Source organism: Molossus molossus, unplaced genomic scaffold, assembly GCF_014108415.1.
Source record: "Molossus molossus isolate mMolMol1 unplaced genomic scaffold, mMolMol1.p scaffold_m16_p_6, whole genome shotgun sequence".
NCBI lineage: Eukaryota > Metazoa > Chordata > Mammalia > Chiroptera > Molossidae > Molossus > Molossus molossus.
Genome location: NW_023425399.1, coordinates 19447222 through 19465328, shown reverse-complemented (window position 1 = coordinate 19465328; position 18107 = coordinate 19447222). Strand labels below are relative to the sequence as shown.

Here is an 18107-nt window from a genome sequence, read left to right as displayed (position 1 = left end):
GGCTTTCAGGTTGCTTGAAGGAGTTGGAGAGGTTTCTTGATGTACTCCAGGCACTGCTCGGGAGGAGAAGCGGTGAGATCCCAAGCCAGCTTCAGTCACTGTGGCTCCCGTTGAGTGATTGTTGTTATGCTTGGGGGTTCCAAATCACTTGTGTTAGGGAGATGAAATACACCAAGTACCCTAGAGAAGGCTGTCATGAATTGACACAGAAGGTTCTGAAATTCCTTTTGTGGGTTTTAAACTTTGAAAATTGAGATTGTGGATCTTAGTTCTTCCTGGCCAGAGCTGCTATGCTGGGAGCTTTCTTGCCCTGGAGACTGGTCTTTTTTTTTTTTTAAAGTTTTTTAAAATTTATAATTAGAAAGAGGGAGAGAGAGATAGAAACATCAATTGGCCACCTCCTGCACGCCCCCCACGAGGGGTTTGGCCCACAACCTGGCATGTGTCCTGACCAGGAATCAACCAGTGATCTCTTGGTGCATGGGTCGACACTCAATCACGGAGCCACCCCGGCTGGACTAGTTTTTGTCTTAAGAATGAAAGTAAAACATAAACCAACACAACATGGGCAACTCTGTCATTCCCAGAATTTTCCCCTCTCACTTTTATAGTGTGCATAGGGGTCGAAGAGGCTGCTAGTGCCTCCTAGGTCAGGACTCGAGTTCTGACGAGCTTCCTATTTTGTGTAATAACGTGTGTTTTGTTTTCATACAGAGAAATATAAAGAAAACTAAAAATAGCCCCAGATCCCACAGCTCAGTAATTCTTATTGACATCATAATGCTCTCAGTAATGAAATTTTTTCTTATGCATTTCACATGCATTTTTTCTTATGATTCCTCCCAGAAAAATATGTATGCATGCACCAATGTATATGCTTATATCTCTAGATATTTGAACATTTTACAGAAAAGAGATTGTTCTCTTCATACCTTACCTTTTTCAAAATCTTCCTGGAGCTCGCTCCTCGCTGGCATGTGTGGCCTCCCCTTCCCCTTCCCAGTCCCACTCGGAGTGAACCCTGATTTCCCATGAGGCCTCCCATCGGTGGACTTGTGCTTGTTTTTCTCCTTTGCAGTTAACGCTCAGTGCTACAGCGCTCTCCCTTGTCTATACTTCTTGGCCAAGTTTTCAAAGTTTATACCCCAAGGGTGAATTCCTAGCAAGGAGATGACCAGGTCAAAGAGTACAGGCATTGACATTTGGATAGAATTGGTCCAGTTGTCTGGGATTATTTTTCCTTTGTCAATCAAATAAGGTGATCGAAGTGAACCAAAGGGCCTTTGAGGCCAGTCTGTAATCCGGCCTGTGCGTGGACAGCCCTGTGCCCCGGCGCAAGTTCGCTCCCACAGCCTGCCGCTCTGTACCTGGGAACGCCCGAGCCCAGGTGGCGGAGGCTGCAGGCACATCCAGCCCTCTCTGTCTGTCCTCCTCCCATGACTCCTTCCTCTGACCGCAGGTTGACGGGACTGCCCCAAGGGGGAAGGAGTTCATAACCATTGCTCCCTCCATCACCACAGAGACCATATCAACCACCATGGTAAGTAGGACCCAGAAGACTTCCTGCTCTGACCAGCCCTTCTGCCCTCTCTGCATCAGATCTGGGGCATACAAATGGCTGGCACCATAGTTGCCACAGGACGTCTGTTCAGACCTCAGTTTTCCAAATTGAATGATGTGGAGGTGGCATTCCTGGGTGTCTGTTATCCAGGCTATATCTCAGTCATGGCAGGATAGAGGGAGGGAGGGTGGTACTATTTGATTATTGGCAACTCCTGAGGATTGTACCTGAAAGTCCTTCCCAGGGACACATCTTCCTGGCCACTGCACGTTGCCCGAGTTTCTGGCCACTTCCATGCCTTGGTCAGTAGATGGCGTGCAGTAAACATAAGTTGGAAGTGCAAGAATTTGGATTGTCTTCCCAGGGACCCTGTGGTTCTGCGACCTATTTGCTGTCTGACCCATGAAGGGAGGTCCTTGGCCTCAGGTGTCCTCATCTGTAAAATAGGAACAGTCCCTCTCCTGCCTGGTTCACAGGTTTTTGAGAGAGTCCAGTAACATCAGACTCTTTAATGAAGACCCAGAACAAACAGCATTTTGGCACACAGGTTTGGTGCCAGACAATAACCTCGTTGGTCTTCACCAAAACTGTGAGGTGGATGCTCTTTTTGCCTTCACCCTTTACAGATGAGGAAACTGGAGTTCAGAGAGGTAAAGTGACTTACCCAAGTAAGTGGTAGAGCCAGGTCAAATCCAGGCATTCTGACTCCAGAAATCCTATTGTCCACTTCAGTTCTGCTTATTCCCTGATCCCGACCATTGTGAACACTGGGGCTGGGGCTGGGACTGGGGCTGGGCTGGGGCTGGGCTGGGGCTGAGCTGGGCTGGGGCTGGGGCTGGGGCTGGGGCTGGGCTGGGGCTGGGCTGGGGCTGAGCTGGGCTGGGGCTGGGGCTGGGGCTGAGCTGGGCTGGGGCTGGGGCTGGGGCTGGGGCTGGGCTGGGGCTGGGGGTGGGGGGCTGAGCTGGGGCTGGAGCTGGGGCTGGAGCTAGGGCCGGGGGTGGGGCTGAGGCCGGGGCCGGGGCCGGGGCCCGGGGCCGGGGCTGGGGCTGGGCTGGGGCTGGAGCTGGGGGGCTGAGCTGGGGCTGGAGCTGGGGTGGAGCTAGGGCTGGGGCTGGGGCTGGGGCTGGGGCTGGGGCTGGGGCTGGGGCTGGGGCTGGGGCTGGAGCTGGGCTGGGCTGGGCTGGGGCTGGGCTGCGCCTGGGGCTGGGCTGGGGGTGGGGCAGGTATTGACTGGGCCAGGCCTGTCTTCAGCTGTTGGGAAGTTGTTTTCAAATGCTTTCTCTTGCCAAACCCCTGATATACACATAGGCAGAGAATTACATTAATTTAGACTACCCTGCAGGTAGGTTTTGAGTAAACAAAGATTTTAAGATAAATACACCCAAATCAGTTACCAGCTCACACACCTTTCCCGGGTCACTCAGTCCCTCCTCTCCCTCAGCCCTTCGCCGCGTGGCATCGAGATGCTTACAGGGCTACGTTTAAATCCTGCTGCGGTGAGCAGGCAGTCACATTACTCATTTCCTCATCCATCGTCCATCCATCTATTTGTTCCAGAAACATTGATTAGCCTCTATATCTGCCCAGTACGGGGAGACAGAGTTGAAGAAAAGGTACTGCCTGCTAGAATCCATTCGTCCAAATAACCATCACGGGTGCCCCGAATGTGCTGGGCCGTGGTGAGGTCCTAGGCACACGGTGGTGAACAAGGCCCAGCTCTCCCCCCTCCTGGCTGGATGGCCTTGGGCAAGCTACCTGAACCTCTTCAAACCTCAGTTTCCACTTCTGTAAAACAGGGTGAAGGGTGATAGCACATCCCTCGAAGGGTTGATGTGAGGATGAATTAAGGTTAACCTGGGCAGTGCTCTCAGAAGAGAGCTTGGCAACATAGTAAGTGGTCTGTACTGTGAGCAGCTGTTACTTTTTCCTTCCTTCTTGAAACAGTGTCAGAATGCTTTCCCAGGGAGAACAGGGGGGGCATGGGTGACACCATAGGAGCTGGAGAAGGCTCTATCTGAGCAGTGACATCTATGCTGTGCTTGAAGGATACATTAAAGTGCAATTGTGGGAGAAGGCATTCCAGGCCTGGGAACAGCAGGTGCAAAGGCAAGGATGCATAGCATTGGGTTAGTGAAGTGAGATGTCAAGGGGGGGGGGGGGTTGGGGGAGAAGAGCCTGGGAAGGAAGGCTGGACCAGGACTTGAAGGGCCTCAGATGCCACGAACGAAGTTCAAACTTAATCCCGGACGCAATGGAGAATCACTTGAATTTTTTAGGTAGGGGCATGATGTCATCAAACTACGTGTTTCTGTGTTTTAGAAAGATTACTCTAGCAACCTGTGTGGGACATGTTTGGAGCAAAAATCCCTTCCCTTGGGGCATGGGTCTGTTTTATTTTTCTCCCTCGCTACATCCTTCCCTCCCTCCCTCCCTCCCTCCCTCCCTCCTTCCCTCCCTCCCTCCCTTCCTTCAGCAAATATTTACTGAACCCCCACGCTGTGGAAGCACTGTGACAGGCACTGTGGGGCCAGCACTGAAGGAGACAGTGTCCCTGAGCCCATATGCCATTGAGAGAGACCAAAAGAGAAGGCAGGGAACTAGTTCAGGGTCTGGTGCAGGGGCACAGTGGGAGGAGGTGGACACCAAGGAGAGGGCCAGGGTGAGGGATACCTGGAGGAGGGAAGGACAGGATTTGGTCGCTGGTAGAATGTCTGGGTAACAGAAGGAAAGACGGGCTGGTGACACTGCTCACTGGCCCCACTGTTCTGAAAGCATGGTCCTGGGAACCTGCTAGAAAGGCAATTTCTCGGGCCCCACCCCAGACCCATTGATTCAGAAACCCTGGGGTGAGGCTCAGCAGCGTGTGCTTTCGCTGGCCCTCCAGCTGAAGCCCCTCAAGTCTGAGAAGCACCGATGTAGACGGAGCATTGGAGGGAATGTCCTTTAGTGGCAGGTATGTGTTGGGGGCGAGAGGAGGCAGCCAATTCCATTTTGGATCTGATGAGTCCCTGGGGCTTATGGGACATTTCCAAGGGAAATTGGTTTGAAAGGTCTAGGGTTCAAGAAAGATCTGGGCTGCCGATAAAGGGATAGGAAGCCTTGCATGACTGAGTGGTCCAGAGAGAGGACGGGAGGAGGAGCCCTGAGTACATGGAAGAAGGGTCCAGGCAGAGATGGTGACATTGCCCTTGAGGCAGGCGAGAGGACAGTCTGAGAAATAGGAGAGGGTGTGAAGCAGGCTGTTTTAAACGACCTATGTCCCCATTGGTGGCTCTGCTTTCAGTGTAAAGGTTGGGCCGAGGCTTTGCCTGGGAAAGAGGAGGCGGTGGCAGAAGAGGAGGCATGGAGAAAACGGCCTGAAGCCACAGTAGGACTCAAAGTGGCGAATGGCTGTCTCCCGAGCCAGAGGAAAGGAAGCATTGAACCTGGAAGGCTGTCCTTTTTTTTTTTTTTTTTTATCCTCACCCGAGGACATTTTTCCATTTTTTGTTCAGGTAGAGTGGGGGGGAGAGAGAGGAACAGAGAGAGAGAGAGAAACATCGATGTGAAAGGGACACATCGAGTGGCTGCCACCCGCACGACCCAACCAGGGCCAGGGACAAACTGCAACCGAGGTACATGCCCTTAGCGGAAACCGAACCCTGGTCTCTCAGGACCGCAGGCCGACGTTCTAACCGCTGAGCCAAACCGGCCAGGGCTGGAAGGCTGTCCTTTTAAGGTCTGCTGCAAATGCCACATTTTAGGACTCTGTCTGACAAAGTTGCTTGTGGATGGAGTGCCAGGTGACCAGGTCACTGACACCCTCAGCCGAAGGCAGGCACGCGGAGCAGGCAGAGCAGAGGCAGACAGAGGGCTCTGTTCCCACGCGTCCCCCGGCAGACAGAGGTCCAGGTCTGGTACTGTGCACAGCATAGGACCAGGTTTTGCCTCCTGGGCTGCTGCAGAGTGGACACATTCTCTGGCCCCCCACACAGACAAGGCTGAGTGAGATGGTGCAGAAAGTGGGAGGCAGAGGCAGGCAGCCCGGCCCTTTGCCAGATGTATGCAGTAAATCTAGGGCCAGTCCCAGGAATCTCTGGCAGTCAGAGTCCAGGGTCAGACCAGGATCGCTGGCTCAGGGGAGGAACTTCGAGAGCAGAGTGGTGCTGTGGAAGGAGCGTGTTTAACTTGGACTATGAAGAACGTGGATCTAAATCCGGGCTCCATCACTGACTTGCTGAGGGGGCTTGAACAAGCTATTGAACAGTCTCTGGCCCTCCAAATTTTTCAGCTGTAAAACAGGAATAGTAAAATGGTTTGTCTTGAAGACTAAATGAGATGATGCATCCTTAGGACACTATCTAGTACATAGCAAGTACTCAGAAAACAATAGTCATGATGTTATGAGGAGCCAGCCTATACTCTATTTGTCCTATAGATCTCCATTTGCAAAGCCCTTTCTCCTCCATTGGCCTCATAATGTCTCCGTGGGAGTAGAGCAGGAGTCCCTTAAAAAATTTTTTTTTAATATGTTTTTATTGAGCCCTGGCCGGTTTGGCTCAGCAGTTGGGGTGTCGGCCTGTGGTCCAGAGAGACCCAGGTTCGGTTCCCGCTAAGGGCACGTACCTTGGTTGCGGTTTGTCCCCGGCCCTGGGTGGGTTGTGCGGGTGGCAACCATTTGATGTGTCCCTTTCATGTCGATGTTTCTCTCTCTCTCTCTCTCTCTCTCTTCTTCCCACTCTATCTGAACAAAAAATGGAAAAATGTCCTCCGGTGAGGATAAAAAAATATATATACACACACACACACATAAACATATGTATATACATGTATTTATTGAATTTTTAGAGAGAGAGAGAGAAACATCAATGTGAAAGAAAAACATCCATCGGCTGCCTCCTGCACGCCCCTCACTGGGGATCGAGCCCGCAACCCGGGCATGTGCCCTGACCGGGAATTGAACCAGGACCTCTCAGTCCATGGGTTGGCGTTCAATCCACTGAGCCACATCAGCCGGGCTAAAAATATATTTTTAAGATTTTGCTTTTAGATTCATAGCAAAATTGAGTGGAGGGTACAGAGATTTTTCATATGCCCAGTGCCCCCAACTCAAGCAGAGTCCCCCCATTATCAACACCCCCCACCAGAGCAAGACATTTGTTGCCACTGATGAACCTACACCACAGGGTCCCTTCTTATGGGTGCATTTACGAGGCCCACAGAGGGGAAGTGGCTCTGCCCCAGGTCAGTGGCTAGAACGTGGCAGGGCCGAGATGAGAACCTGAGTGTCTCAGCCCTTCTGCTAGTACTTCCAGAGAGCAACACCGTGTCTTGTTCACCATAGTGTCCCTCATGCTAGACATTCTGCAAATGTTTGCTGAATGAGTGAGTGTGTGAGTGTGAACGGTGAGTGAGTGAGTGACGAGTGGGAGGAGACTGAACCGAATGATGCCTTCGGCTCTCTGTTTCTAATGTCACTATTCAACCCTGTGGCCATGAGAGCTACATGGCCACATGCTGCGGCCATCCTGGGGGCCCACCTACCTGAGACCTGGCCATCTGAGCACTATTGTTTCTCTAGGAGAACAGTCTCAAGTCCGGGAAGGGGGCAGCTGCCATGATCCCAGGCCCACAGACGGTGGCCACGGAAATCCGTTCTCTTTCTCCGGTAAGTGGGCAAGGCCAGCTCAGACTAGGGGATTCGGTGATGTTGTGGACTGGGGCCGCAGGTGGCCTGCAGCAGCGCAGCGTAGAGCCCGGAAGCTGCCCTTGTAAGTGCAGCACCAGGAAACTATCATTTCCAGAGCCTGCAGGACTCCCTGGTGTCCACCCGAGTCTCATCCATTGCCCTCCATTTCTCTCCCCCCACCCCCACCCCCGACCCAAGCAGGGCATTAGCAATGTGGGGGTGAAGTGGCTCCTCCCTTTGGTGGTGCCTGTGACGTGATAGCTCGTTTGCACCTGCTCTCCTTACTGACCAGGAGGAGCAATGGGCCAGGAGTCCAGAGGCTTGGATTCTGGGCCTGGCTCTGTTGGTGGCTTTCTGCGAGCCCAAGTCTGGCCCTGCGAGGTCTCTTGTAACTCCTGTATGCTCCAAGTCTGTCCTTCTCATCATCTAGCTCTGGAGAGAACATGTTCCCGGCTCTGACAGGGTGGGGATTGGCAGGGGACTCTGTTTCCACCTTGGATTCCTCTGTTCATTCTTCTGAGATGTCAGGATTCTTACATTCTAGGGTCTTGTTAGAATTCTGGGCCTTGGGAATCTTAGATTCCAGGCTTTGTGAATTTTATGGGTCTAGCATTCTGAAGATTTCAGTATTCCTGAATTCTTAGATTCAGTGGTTTGTAGCATCTTGGCTTCCAAACTTCACCTTCATGGGACACCCCCCCACTTGTCCCTTGGTTTACCCCACTCCGCCCTCACCCTGCAGAGTCCAGCATCCTCACCTGACCCCAGGGTGGGGGGTGGTTATATTCTGCAGATCATCGGGAAAGATGTCCTCACCAGCACCTACGGCGCCACCGCGGAAACCCTCTCCACCTCCACCACCACCCATGTTACCAAAGTGAGTAGCAGCAGGGTACCTTATGCCCCCAGCCTGGCTGTGGGGCTTGGGAAGGTCACGGCCAATGCTCGGCCTGTAAAGTGGACAGAGGAGACCCGTGGTGCTCCCCGTTTCTGGAGTGCTGTGTGCTTTGTCGTGTTGCAGTCTGTCCTGGGCATGGACCTGCCCTTCAACACCGAGGGCCAGGCTTGGGGGATGAGCCTGGCCTTGGAAGTAGTTGTGAAGCAGAGCATTTACATGTCATAGACCTTGAGTGCCGGAGGGATTGAGAGGGGTGGGGGGAGGGCGGTCCAGGAAGGCGCAGAGCGAGGAAGGATGTTCTGGGGCAAGAGGGTTTGCTTAGGGTCTTGGAAAGCCAGGCAGGACTTGTGAGGCAGGCACCCTTTGCAGTCCAGAAGAGGGGAGCGGAACTGCTCATTCGTTCACCAGGCACATCTTCCTCTGGGCGAGGGGCTGGAGGGGCTGTAAGCAACACGTGTTGTGGGAAACAGGAGCAGTGGTCTCTGGTAGCAGGAAGCAGCATGTAGGGGTATAACCGTGGGGAATGAGGTTAGATGGGGGCCAGGGAAGGAGAGTAGAGACAAGTAAGACAAATTCCAGGACAGATGTGGTGATGAGGGCCTGAGTCTGAGAGCCCATGGAAAGCCATTCGAGTTTCCTACCTGGGGAGCGAGCGTGAGAAGGGTCTAAGGAGAGGAGAGGAGATCCACCAGGATGTGCAGGTAGATGGGAGAAAGGAGACAGTGAGTTATGGGAAGACGAGGGATGGAGGACCTGGACCAGAGTGGGAATCAGAGTGGGGAAAGGAAGAGGAAGAGCCAAATGGAAGGCAGGAGGGGTCCTAGGCCAGGGATGGAGACCAGAAGGAGAGATGCCAGGGAGCCAGGTCCAGTAGCAGGTTCTGCTGAGCCATCCGAAGAAGTCCAGTACGTGGCGCTGGTCCTTTATACACCATCCCAGCCCTGCCCTCTCCTATATTGAACTCAGCACCTCCGCACAGCCCCCAGACAGCACCCTCTCACTGCAAGCTTTATGGGAAGGTTTTTCATCACACACCCCACCGGATACAGCTCAGAAAACTTTTTCCAAAATCTCTCCTTGCCCTGCCAACTGGGAGCCCCTCTTCTTTCTGTCCACTCCCGACTCCAGCTGGGACTTCCCTCGGCTACCACCCTCCTTGAATATGCCGGGCAATTAGGTCCTGCCCCACTTCTACTTCTAAACGTACACTGAAGCCTGCCCCTTTAGAAGACAGTGGTGGTTACCAGTATCATCAGGGAAATTTCTCTTGTACTGTTGGTTGAAGTCATTTAAGGTAGAACCTTGTCACCATTCACATTTCATTCATGTGTTCATTCAACAAATATGCATTTAGCACCTGCCTTGATCAGGTTGGACAGGGGAGTGGGGGAGGAGAGGATACAGAGAGAACAAAAGACAGCCCTTGTCCCCTAGAGATCCAGCAAGGCCAGGTCCCACACAAAAGGTCGGCAAAGGGCAGAGAAGCCCAGAACTGTGAGGGAAACAAATTGGGTGTCCTGGGAAGACCCATGCAGGAAGGTGGGGGGATCGCCAACCAGGGTCAGGGAGAGCATCTGATCTGGGCTCGGATGGCCTGGAGGGAACAGTTTGGTAGTTGGGGGAGTAGGCAAGATCTGCAGTCTGAAGTCCCAAAACTGGAAGAGAAAGAATCTGAGGGAGCCAAGAGAGAAGGTTCCTGCTGGCTCCTGCCTTGCCCTCGGGGGATACTCTGGATGGGTCCCCTGTCACAGCTGCTGGTCCAGCAGGACCCAAGGCTGACCTTACCTCCCTCTCCCCCACAGACTGTGAAAGGAGGGTTTTCTGAGACGAGGATTGAGAAGCGAATCATTATTACTGGGGACGAAGATGTTGATCAAGACCAGGTATGGGAATAAAGAATGTTACCCCCAGTGGCACTGTCCAGTCCCCAGTCCCCACCATATTGGCTTACCTATGGATGGTTGCCCTTGTGGGCGAAGAAGAATGTCCACTTTCTGCCCATCCTGTCTGCACAAGGAGCCCCCAAGGAAGGGGCATAGAAGGAGCTGGCGAACCCAAGCTCTAGTTTCTTCCTTCAACTCTGTGACCACTGCCCCTGCCTGCGCCTCCGTTTCCCCCGCTGTGCACTGCACGGCTTGGTGGTCTCCATGGTCTCCCTCGTATTTGATAGTCTGTGGTTCCTCACTTTGCTGTTCTTTTTCACCAGGCCCTGGCCTTGGCCATCAAGGAGGCCAAACTTCAGCATCCTGACATGCTGGTAACCAAAGCAGTCGTATACAGAGAAACAGACCCATCCCCGGAGGAGAGGGACAAGAAGCCACAGGTAAGGCTCAGGAGACTCAGCAGCCACGAGAGGGAGGAGAGAACTGTGGCCAGGTCCTCTGAGGGTCGTTTCCATCGGAGAACCCATCCTATGGCTTGTTCCCTGGCACGGCTTTGACCGCCACCCACCCACCCACCAGACACAATGAGTCAGAGTGGGGAGGAAGGCTGGTTCCTTGGTTCTTTGGGGTTTCAGGCCCTAGACCCAGAAAAGTACATCAGAAGTGGTAAGAAAAAGGGAGACAGGACTGGCAGTAGGCACTGAGGCAGGATAAATGGAAGCAAGCAGAACCTCACTGGCTATTGCTTATGAGCTAGAAGTCAGAAAACAGTCCTCCCAGGCTCAGCGCCACATCCTGTCCCAGAGTCTGTCTCCATCACAGGTCACTAAGGTGTTGCTAAGGGAGGGCACCATGGCCAGAGCCCTGGAGCCCATCTGTTCTGCGAAGTGGCAAATCCTTGACTTCTCAGGCACCAGGGGCCAGAGTCTTAGGAGCCCCAGTAATTTTCTGTTTCCTATGGGCCATCAGTGCCTTGGTGGATAACAGGAACCAGATGGTGCCGCAGCAGATAGGGTTTCATTACCTTCACCTGGGGAGGGGCTCGTCTGGGCCCTCTGGAAATTTACCGAAATTCTTCAGACCTCCAAATGAAAATCTCACAGACACTGAGTTGAGTGAAGTGAGTCAGACACAAAAGGTACATACTGTTTTGAGTCCACTCACGAGGAAGTACAAAAACAGGCAAAAACTAACCAATGATGATAAAAGTCAGAATCGCAGCTACTTCTGGGCTGTGATGTTGACAGCGCAGAGTCACGAGGGGAACTTCTGGGGTGCTAGGAAGGTCAGCATCGTGAACTGGGGGGAGTTAAAGGGGTTTATACGTACAGGACAGGCAAAAGTAGGTTTACAGTTGCGATCCAAAGAAATAATACAATAGTGAGTAAATAATTCGGGAATCAACTCTGTTTCGCACATGCACAGCTGCAAACCTACTTCTGCCCGTCCTTGTACATAACACTTTGTCGAGCTCTCCACTTAGATGTCAGCACCTGACACGTTTCACGTGTTGCACCACCACGCAAACACACCCGTCGCAAAGACCCTCACAAACGGTGGGTCTCCTTTTGCCCTCTTCCCTGATAGAGAAAGCCAGCGCCTTCTAGAAGGATACAAGAATGCTCCTTTCTCTTCCTTTGATGACCACCGCCTTTGTGTTAGAAGAAAAAGCATGGAAACATTTTCCTGCCATGTTGAAAGATGGCCAAACCCTGGCCTAGACCATGCTGTTCAACAGAACTTCCTGTGGTGATGGGATGGTTTTTCTGTACGAAGCAGTATAGGCACCACCAGCTATACATGGCTGTTGGGTATTGGCTAATCCGAAATGAGGTCTGCTTTCAGGGTAAAATACATGCAGGATTTTGAAGATTTAATCTTTTTTTTTTATCCTCACCCGAGGACATTTTTCCATTTTTTGTACAGATAGAGTGGGAGGGAGAGAGAGAGGAAGGGAGAGAGAGACAGAAACATCGACGTGAAGGGACACATCGAGTGGCTGCCACCCGCACGACCAACCAGGGCCGGGGACAAACTGCAACAGAAGTACATGCCCTTAGCGGGAACCGAACCCGGGTCTCTCAGGACCGCAGGCCGACGCTCTAACCGCTGAGCCAAACCGGCCAGGGCTGAAGATTTAATCTTAAAAAAAAAAAGAATGTGCCCTGGCCGGTTTGGTTCAGCGGTTAGAGTGTCGACCTGCGGTCCTGAGAGACCCGGGTTCAGTTCCTGCTAGGGGGGCGTACCTCGGTTGCAGTTTGTCCCCGGCCCTGGTCAGTCGTGTGGGTGGCAGCCACTCGATGTGTTCCTTTCACATCGATGTTTCTCTCTCTCTCTCTGTTCCTCTCTCTCCCTCCCACTCTACCTGAACAAAAAATGGAAAAATGTCCTCGGGTGAGGATAAAAAAAAAAAAAAAAAAAGAATGTAAACTGTCTCAATTTTGATATTGATGACATGTTGAAATGGTAATGTTTGGATATGTTGGGTTAAGTAAAATATGTCGTTAAAATTAATTTCGTCTGTTTCTTTTGACTGCTTTTAATAAAAAAAAAAACTTCAGAATTTTAATTTAGAAATTTTCTATTTATCTAGAGAATTTTAGAAAACTAGGAAATTTAGAAAATGGTGTCCAGAAAATCTATCCTCTAGAGAATTTAAAATTCCATCTGTGGCTTTATTGGCTCACATTCCGTTTCTGTGGGTCAGCGCGGGGCTGGACGTGGGCGCTGGTCATGCATGTGACTCACTTCTGGCCCCTCAGTTGTCCAGTTAGTCTTGCCGTTTGTCCCCCAGATCTCAAGGGTGGCGTGTAGGCCACTCGCCAGGCTGGCAGTACCACCTAGGGAGTACAGGTCCTAGACGAAGGCCCGAAAGTCTGGTGTAGAAGCACTGGGTCAGGCCCTGGGAGTCTTTGTGTACACCTTGGTCCTGAGGGAGTCCACGTGCCATCAGATGCAGGTGCCACTGGGGCAGAGACCTCTGAGCTGGGAACCCAGGGACGTGGCTCCAATCCCAGCCATTTCACTGGCTGGGTATGTGACCATTGGTCAGTTTCTTCCCTTATGGACACTGTTTCCTCATCTGCAAAATAAAGAGATGGGGCAGGCCCCTCCAGTCATAGTCCTCGGGCTGTTTATTTGCTTTCTCACAGTCTGTCCCCATTCCATCTCGCTCATCCTCCTCTTTCCTGGGGCGTTCCCAGCCAGTTCCCCAGGCTCCTGGCTTCTTGTTTTTCACGGCCATTCAGAGCTCTTGCCCCAGTCTTTCACATCTGCCCACCTCACTTCTCCCTTGGCCTGGGTTTTTCCCTCCTCTTCACCCCTCTTTAGTTCTTTCTTTGGTGCCATTGCCCCACACACCACCATGCGCCCTTTCTCTCTCTTGGATCCTTCTGTAAAGGTCGCCTTGTTCATGTTGCCCTGGAGAGGCAGACGTTTCTCCCTCGCCTGTTCCACCCACATGCTTTACCATTATCACCACAGAGGGACCACATCTGGCTCTTAATATAGTCACACTCACCGAGTCTGGGGGGCAGGTCTGCTATGAGTTAGGAAACTTTTTACAGTGCTTGAAGAACATTGGTGAGTGGATTCATCTTGGTACCCAAGGAAGAGCTCTGTTGTACTGCAGGCCTCTGGATTCGAATCTCAGTTCTGACCGTTAGTAGTGGCTTTAAACAAGTTATTTAACCTTCTCAGCCAGGTTTCCTCATCAGCCAAGTGGTGGTGATAATCATAGTAATAACAAATGCTGTAATTATGGAGTGCTTACGTTGTTTCAGGTACCAGGCTATGCATTCGACTTAAGTACAGTTATCTGGTCATTCACTTTACAAATGAAGACCCTGAGACTCTGAGACATTAGGTGACTTGCTTAGTCATGGATCTGGGAGAACATGATGGATTCATTAGAGAATCAAGTCTCATCAATTGGACTCCAAATCCCCCCAACGGTCTTAACCTGCTCACCACACTGACTTTTCATATTATCTGTCTCATAGGCTTACTGAGATCATACATATACAGTAATTAGCACAATATAAGTGCTCAGTAAAAGTTCAGTATGACTTTTACTACTTTTAACTCTAAGTAGGCTAACAAAATGCTGCTCATTTGGACTCTGTTGCAGTAAACTAAGAAGAATAAATTATAATACAGTATTCTTTAGATGTTCCTGGTACTTCTGAAGTATCTATGGGCTTCTGAAGACACCCATGTACCCAGAATCCTGCTAACACTTTGTTAGTCGATAAGCAAATTTAAAATGCAGCCTGCCACTATAAGACAAAATTCCTCAGGAGGTAGCAGAATGGAGCAGAAGGGACACACCCAGGCTTTAGAGCCAAAAGCACTTTGCTGGCAATGTACCCAGATGAACCTCCCTGGGCCTCAGTTTCCTCATCTACAAAATGGAGTTAATCCCTAAAACAGAGCTGCTGTAATAACATCTGTGGCTGTGTTAGTTCAGGCTGTTATAATAGAATACCATAGTCTGAGCAGCTTACCAACACACATTTATTTCTCACAGTTATAGGAGCTGGGAAATTCAAGATCAAGGTGTCGGCCAGTTGGGTTCCTTGGTGAGAGCCCACTTCCTGGTTTGCAGACAGCTGTCTTCTCTGTGTCCTCACATGGCCGAGAGAGAGCAGAGAAAGAATCTCTCTCACGTCTCTTCGTACAAGGGCACTAACTTCATTGATAAGGACTCCACCCTTATGACCTAAGGCCCCACCTCCAAGTACCATCACCTTGAGAATTAGGGCTTCAACATGTGGATTTGAGGGAGACATACCAGGGAGGTATCTCACAGACAGAAGCTGCTTGGCAAAGTGAACCTGCTTCCTTGTCCCTTGGGTTTTGCCATGTTTAGGGATGGTGAGAGTCCTGAGGAAGTCAGACCATAAATGTCCACCACCAACCAGGTGCACAGGGCCCTGTTTCCACGTGGGTTTCCATCTTGCTGGTCTTCATCTTCTCTTCTCTTCTCTCCCTGAATCCTCCAGAGACATCTTTCCCTGCTCAGCCTTCTTTCTGGAAGTTCTTCCTCCTTGAAGTTCTTGCTGTGAGTGTGGAAAGCACATTTATCTCACACCGTCTTTTCTTTTCTTTTCTTCTTTTCTCTGCAACCTTGCAGGCCAGATGTGTGGCTTCTGTTCCACTCTCTCCCACCGGCCTGCCTCCTTAGACAGGACCTGTCTCCCAAGCCCTGCCAGAGGGTGGCACTTACCCAGCTTCCTGGAGCTTTCTCACCTTCAAATGTTTAATTAAATGGTGGGAAACAAAAACTGACCTATTCCAAAGCAGGAGCTTTGGGTTCTAACTAACTTGCTAAGTCATTGAACCTGCGCCTCGGTTTTTGCATCTCGGGAAATGAGCTGAGAAGGATGGCAATTAAATGCCTTCATTAGCACTTGGCCATACTGAGTGAAAAAAGGCAGGCACGGATTTGCCACCTGTTTAATAGTTTTGGGTAGTGCTATGGGCTGGGCAAAGTGTTGAGCCCTGGAAAGACAACAATAAGTAAAAGACAGCCCGTGCCCTCAAGGAGATCAGAATAGTACGCGGTTGCATTAACAATAGTAGTAACGAGAACAGCCAGTATTTATTTAGCACTTACTATATGCTGATCCTTGTTTTGAATCCTCTCTAACTGCATGAGGCAGGATCCATTTTACAGAGGTCACCACTAAACACTTCTTAGAACTGAGAGATGATAGGAGGGACAAGTGAACCAAGTGTGCGCTTGGCTTGTCCGTGTTAAAGGACGCTTGGACAAACTTGCAGGCCAAAGAAAAAGATATCACCTCCTTGAAAACAAACGAGCAAATGTACATGGGCTTTGGAGTCCGAGAGATGTGGGTTCCATTCTCAGGGGCCACTTGTAAGCTGTCCGGCCTTAGACAAGTCTCTCTGCCTTCCTGAGCCATCATAAAGGACACACAGTACCAGCTAGCTAAACACGACGTCTTGCCATGTATTTAAAGATGGGTGACAAAAAGTTACTAACTTTTCTTGTCCTCCTCCTTCTTTTGTGTCCTCCCTCCCCCCGCAACAACTCTGACTGCAGGAATCCTGACCTCTGTGAAGAGATGCTGGCGTTTCTGGTCCAACCTAAGCCAGAGAACCGTTAAGAAGGGGCCTTCGTTCTGGATTCTCCGACGCAACACCAATGTCCCAGCTGCGACGTACTGTCACTGAGAGAGACTGGGAAAGGAAAAGCATATATATATATAGATATATATAGATATAGATATATATACAGGAAACACTGCATCCTTGCACTGCTTTGGGGCTGGCCGAGCAGTCGGCCGACGGCAACAACCAACATCTGAACACCTACATTTCCTTTGCAGACAAATTGAAGAATTGGTGGGATTTTTCAGGAAAAAAAAAGTTATAATGCCAATGATCCCTTGCTGCCCCCCTCCAAAGCCCTGCGGAGCAACAGGAGCTAGCCAGCCCACGGTGGCGGAAGGACAGTCCGACCGCACGCTCCCCCTCGCTGGACGGACGCTCGCTTGTTCTCCGGCGTCCGTCGCCCACTCCAGTGCAAAGGAAAACCCTTTTGCAGCAAAGCAAGATAAGTCGCAGCAGCGAGACTCGCGCCGTCAACCTTTTTCCAAGAAAGAAAGAACATTCCCCACTTGGAACGGTGGAGGAACACCGGGTTGTACTTCCGAGTGTTGACGCTGGGCTGCAAAATCCACCTTCCTTCCTCCCGCCTCCCCTCCCCCTCACGAGTCTCGTAGTCATTATCTGTCTCAGCGCCCTCCTCCCTCTCTCCCAGCCCTCTGTGTCCTGGTCCTGCTGAGGGCCACTGCAGATGACTCTCATTTGAAAGGAGAAAAAGAAAAGAAAGCAGGAACGGAAAACCGAGCCACAGGAAGGGAAGTAGACATTGTACGTTTATGGTTCTCATTATGAAGGTGCAGCCTGTAGGAGATTTGTATGGATGTGCTTTTAAGTTATGTATATTACATATAACAGGATACAAATATTAAAATAAACAGTGCTGGTAAGTATGAAGCTGACATTTTAAAATTATAATCATCTGACTGTGATTGATGTAGCCCACGGTTCCTAGATCTCACTGCACCAGCCCAGCCAAGGACACCGGGACTCTGGCTGTGGGCTGCTCACAGCAGGAGCTGATGGTTCAGTGTAGTAATACAGTGTGTGGTGTTTGTCATTGGTTGATTGGTGGGGAGGGGAGGGGTACCAAGATGGAGAGGCGGGGGTTCGGCAAGAAGGAAGCGACGCAGATGTGGTCCAAGATGCCTTCTCCCCTGGGCAGTAGCAGCCAGGGCCTGGTCTGTGCTCAAGTGTGGAGTCCGGAGGGAGGATTTTGCTGCAGATCCCCTGGCTCAGTCCCCCTACCTCCCTAAGGGGGCTTGCCTCAGTTTTCAGTCCTCTGGGTTTTTTTGCCACATGTCTTGCCTTTCCCTGACCAAATCCTGACAGCAACTCCCCATCCCAAGAGGGGTGATGCCCCTGCCCACGGCAGAGGGTGGTGGCTCTAACCTGGCTGTCTGAAGACTCCCGGCTCAGTCTTTCCCCTACTACTCCTGTGTTCTGTCTGATCATCTCTTCTCCCTGGGCCGAAGCAGCCATGGTAGAGACCCCGAACACAGGGTAGGCCCTGCTAGGTCCAAAGTGCATTCCCGAAGGCTTCGCCTGCCCAGAACAAGCTGAGGATGAAAGGGCTCCACCAACTATAAGACCCTGGCTTTGGAGACCTCCCCTCAGCCAGCATCTGAGCTCTGATCCTTGCCCTCGGAGTCCCAGCAATTGCCTCAAGACCACAGAGGCCCTCGGAGAAATCCCATCAAAAGCTGGGCACTGACCGCTGGCACACGGGCTCTCCAGGCTCTCCTGCCACAAGCTGCTCCCTGAGCTCGATGAGTCCCCTCCTGAGGGAGTGTGTCCCCACTGCACTTGAATTTCTCAGTTCCCTCCCATCTCCCCAGTCCTGTTTCTAAAGCAGTTGATAAATTCATTCAACAAATATGTATTGAGTACCTACTTGTGTCAGACACTATTCTTGAACTGAAAGAGAGAATGTGGAGGGCATGGAGGCACCTGGGAAGCCCCTTGAGC

General features: G+C 51.3%; 1 protein-coding gene across 7 annotated transcripts in view; it reads left to right on the top strand.

The window, feature by feature from the left end:
- The window catches only part of EPB41L1 (erythrocyte membrane protein band 4.1 like 1), a 119635-nt gene extending 102438 nt beyond the window's left edge, over positions 1-17197 (top strand). For all 7 annotated transcript variants that reach the window (XM_036245318.1, XM_036245316.1, XM_036245321.1 and 4 more), the window contains 6 exons: positions 1460-1540; positions 7122-7208; positions 8023-8106; positions 9930-10010; positions 10334-10450; positions 16078-17197. In XM_036245318.1, the coding sequence (XP_036101211.1) occupies positions 1460-1540; positions 7122-7208; positions 8023-8106; positions 9930-10010; positions 10334-10450; positions 16078-16086 (459 nt within the window). In that variant the 3' untranslated portion in view covers positions 16087-17197. The remainder of the gene's footprint in view (positions 1-1459; positions 1541-7121; positions 7209-8022; positions 8107-9929; positions 10011-10333; positions 10451-16077) is intronic.
- Positions 17198-18107: the final 910 nt, after the last annotated feature.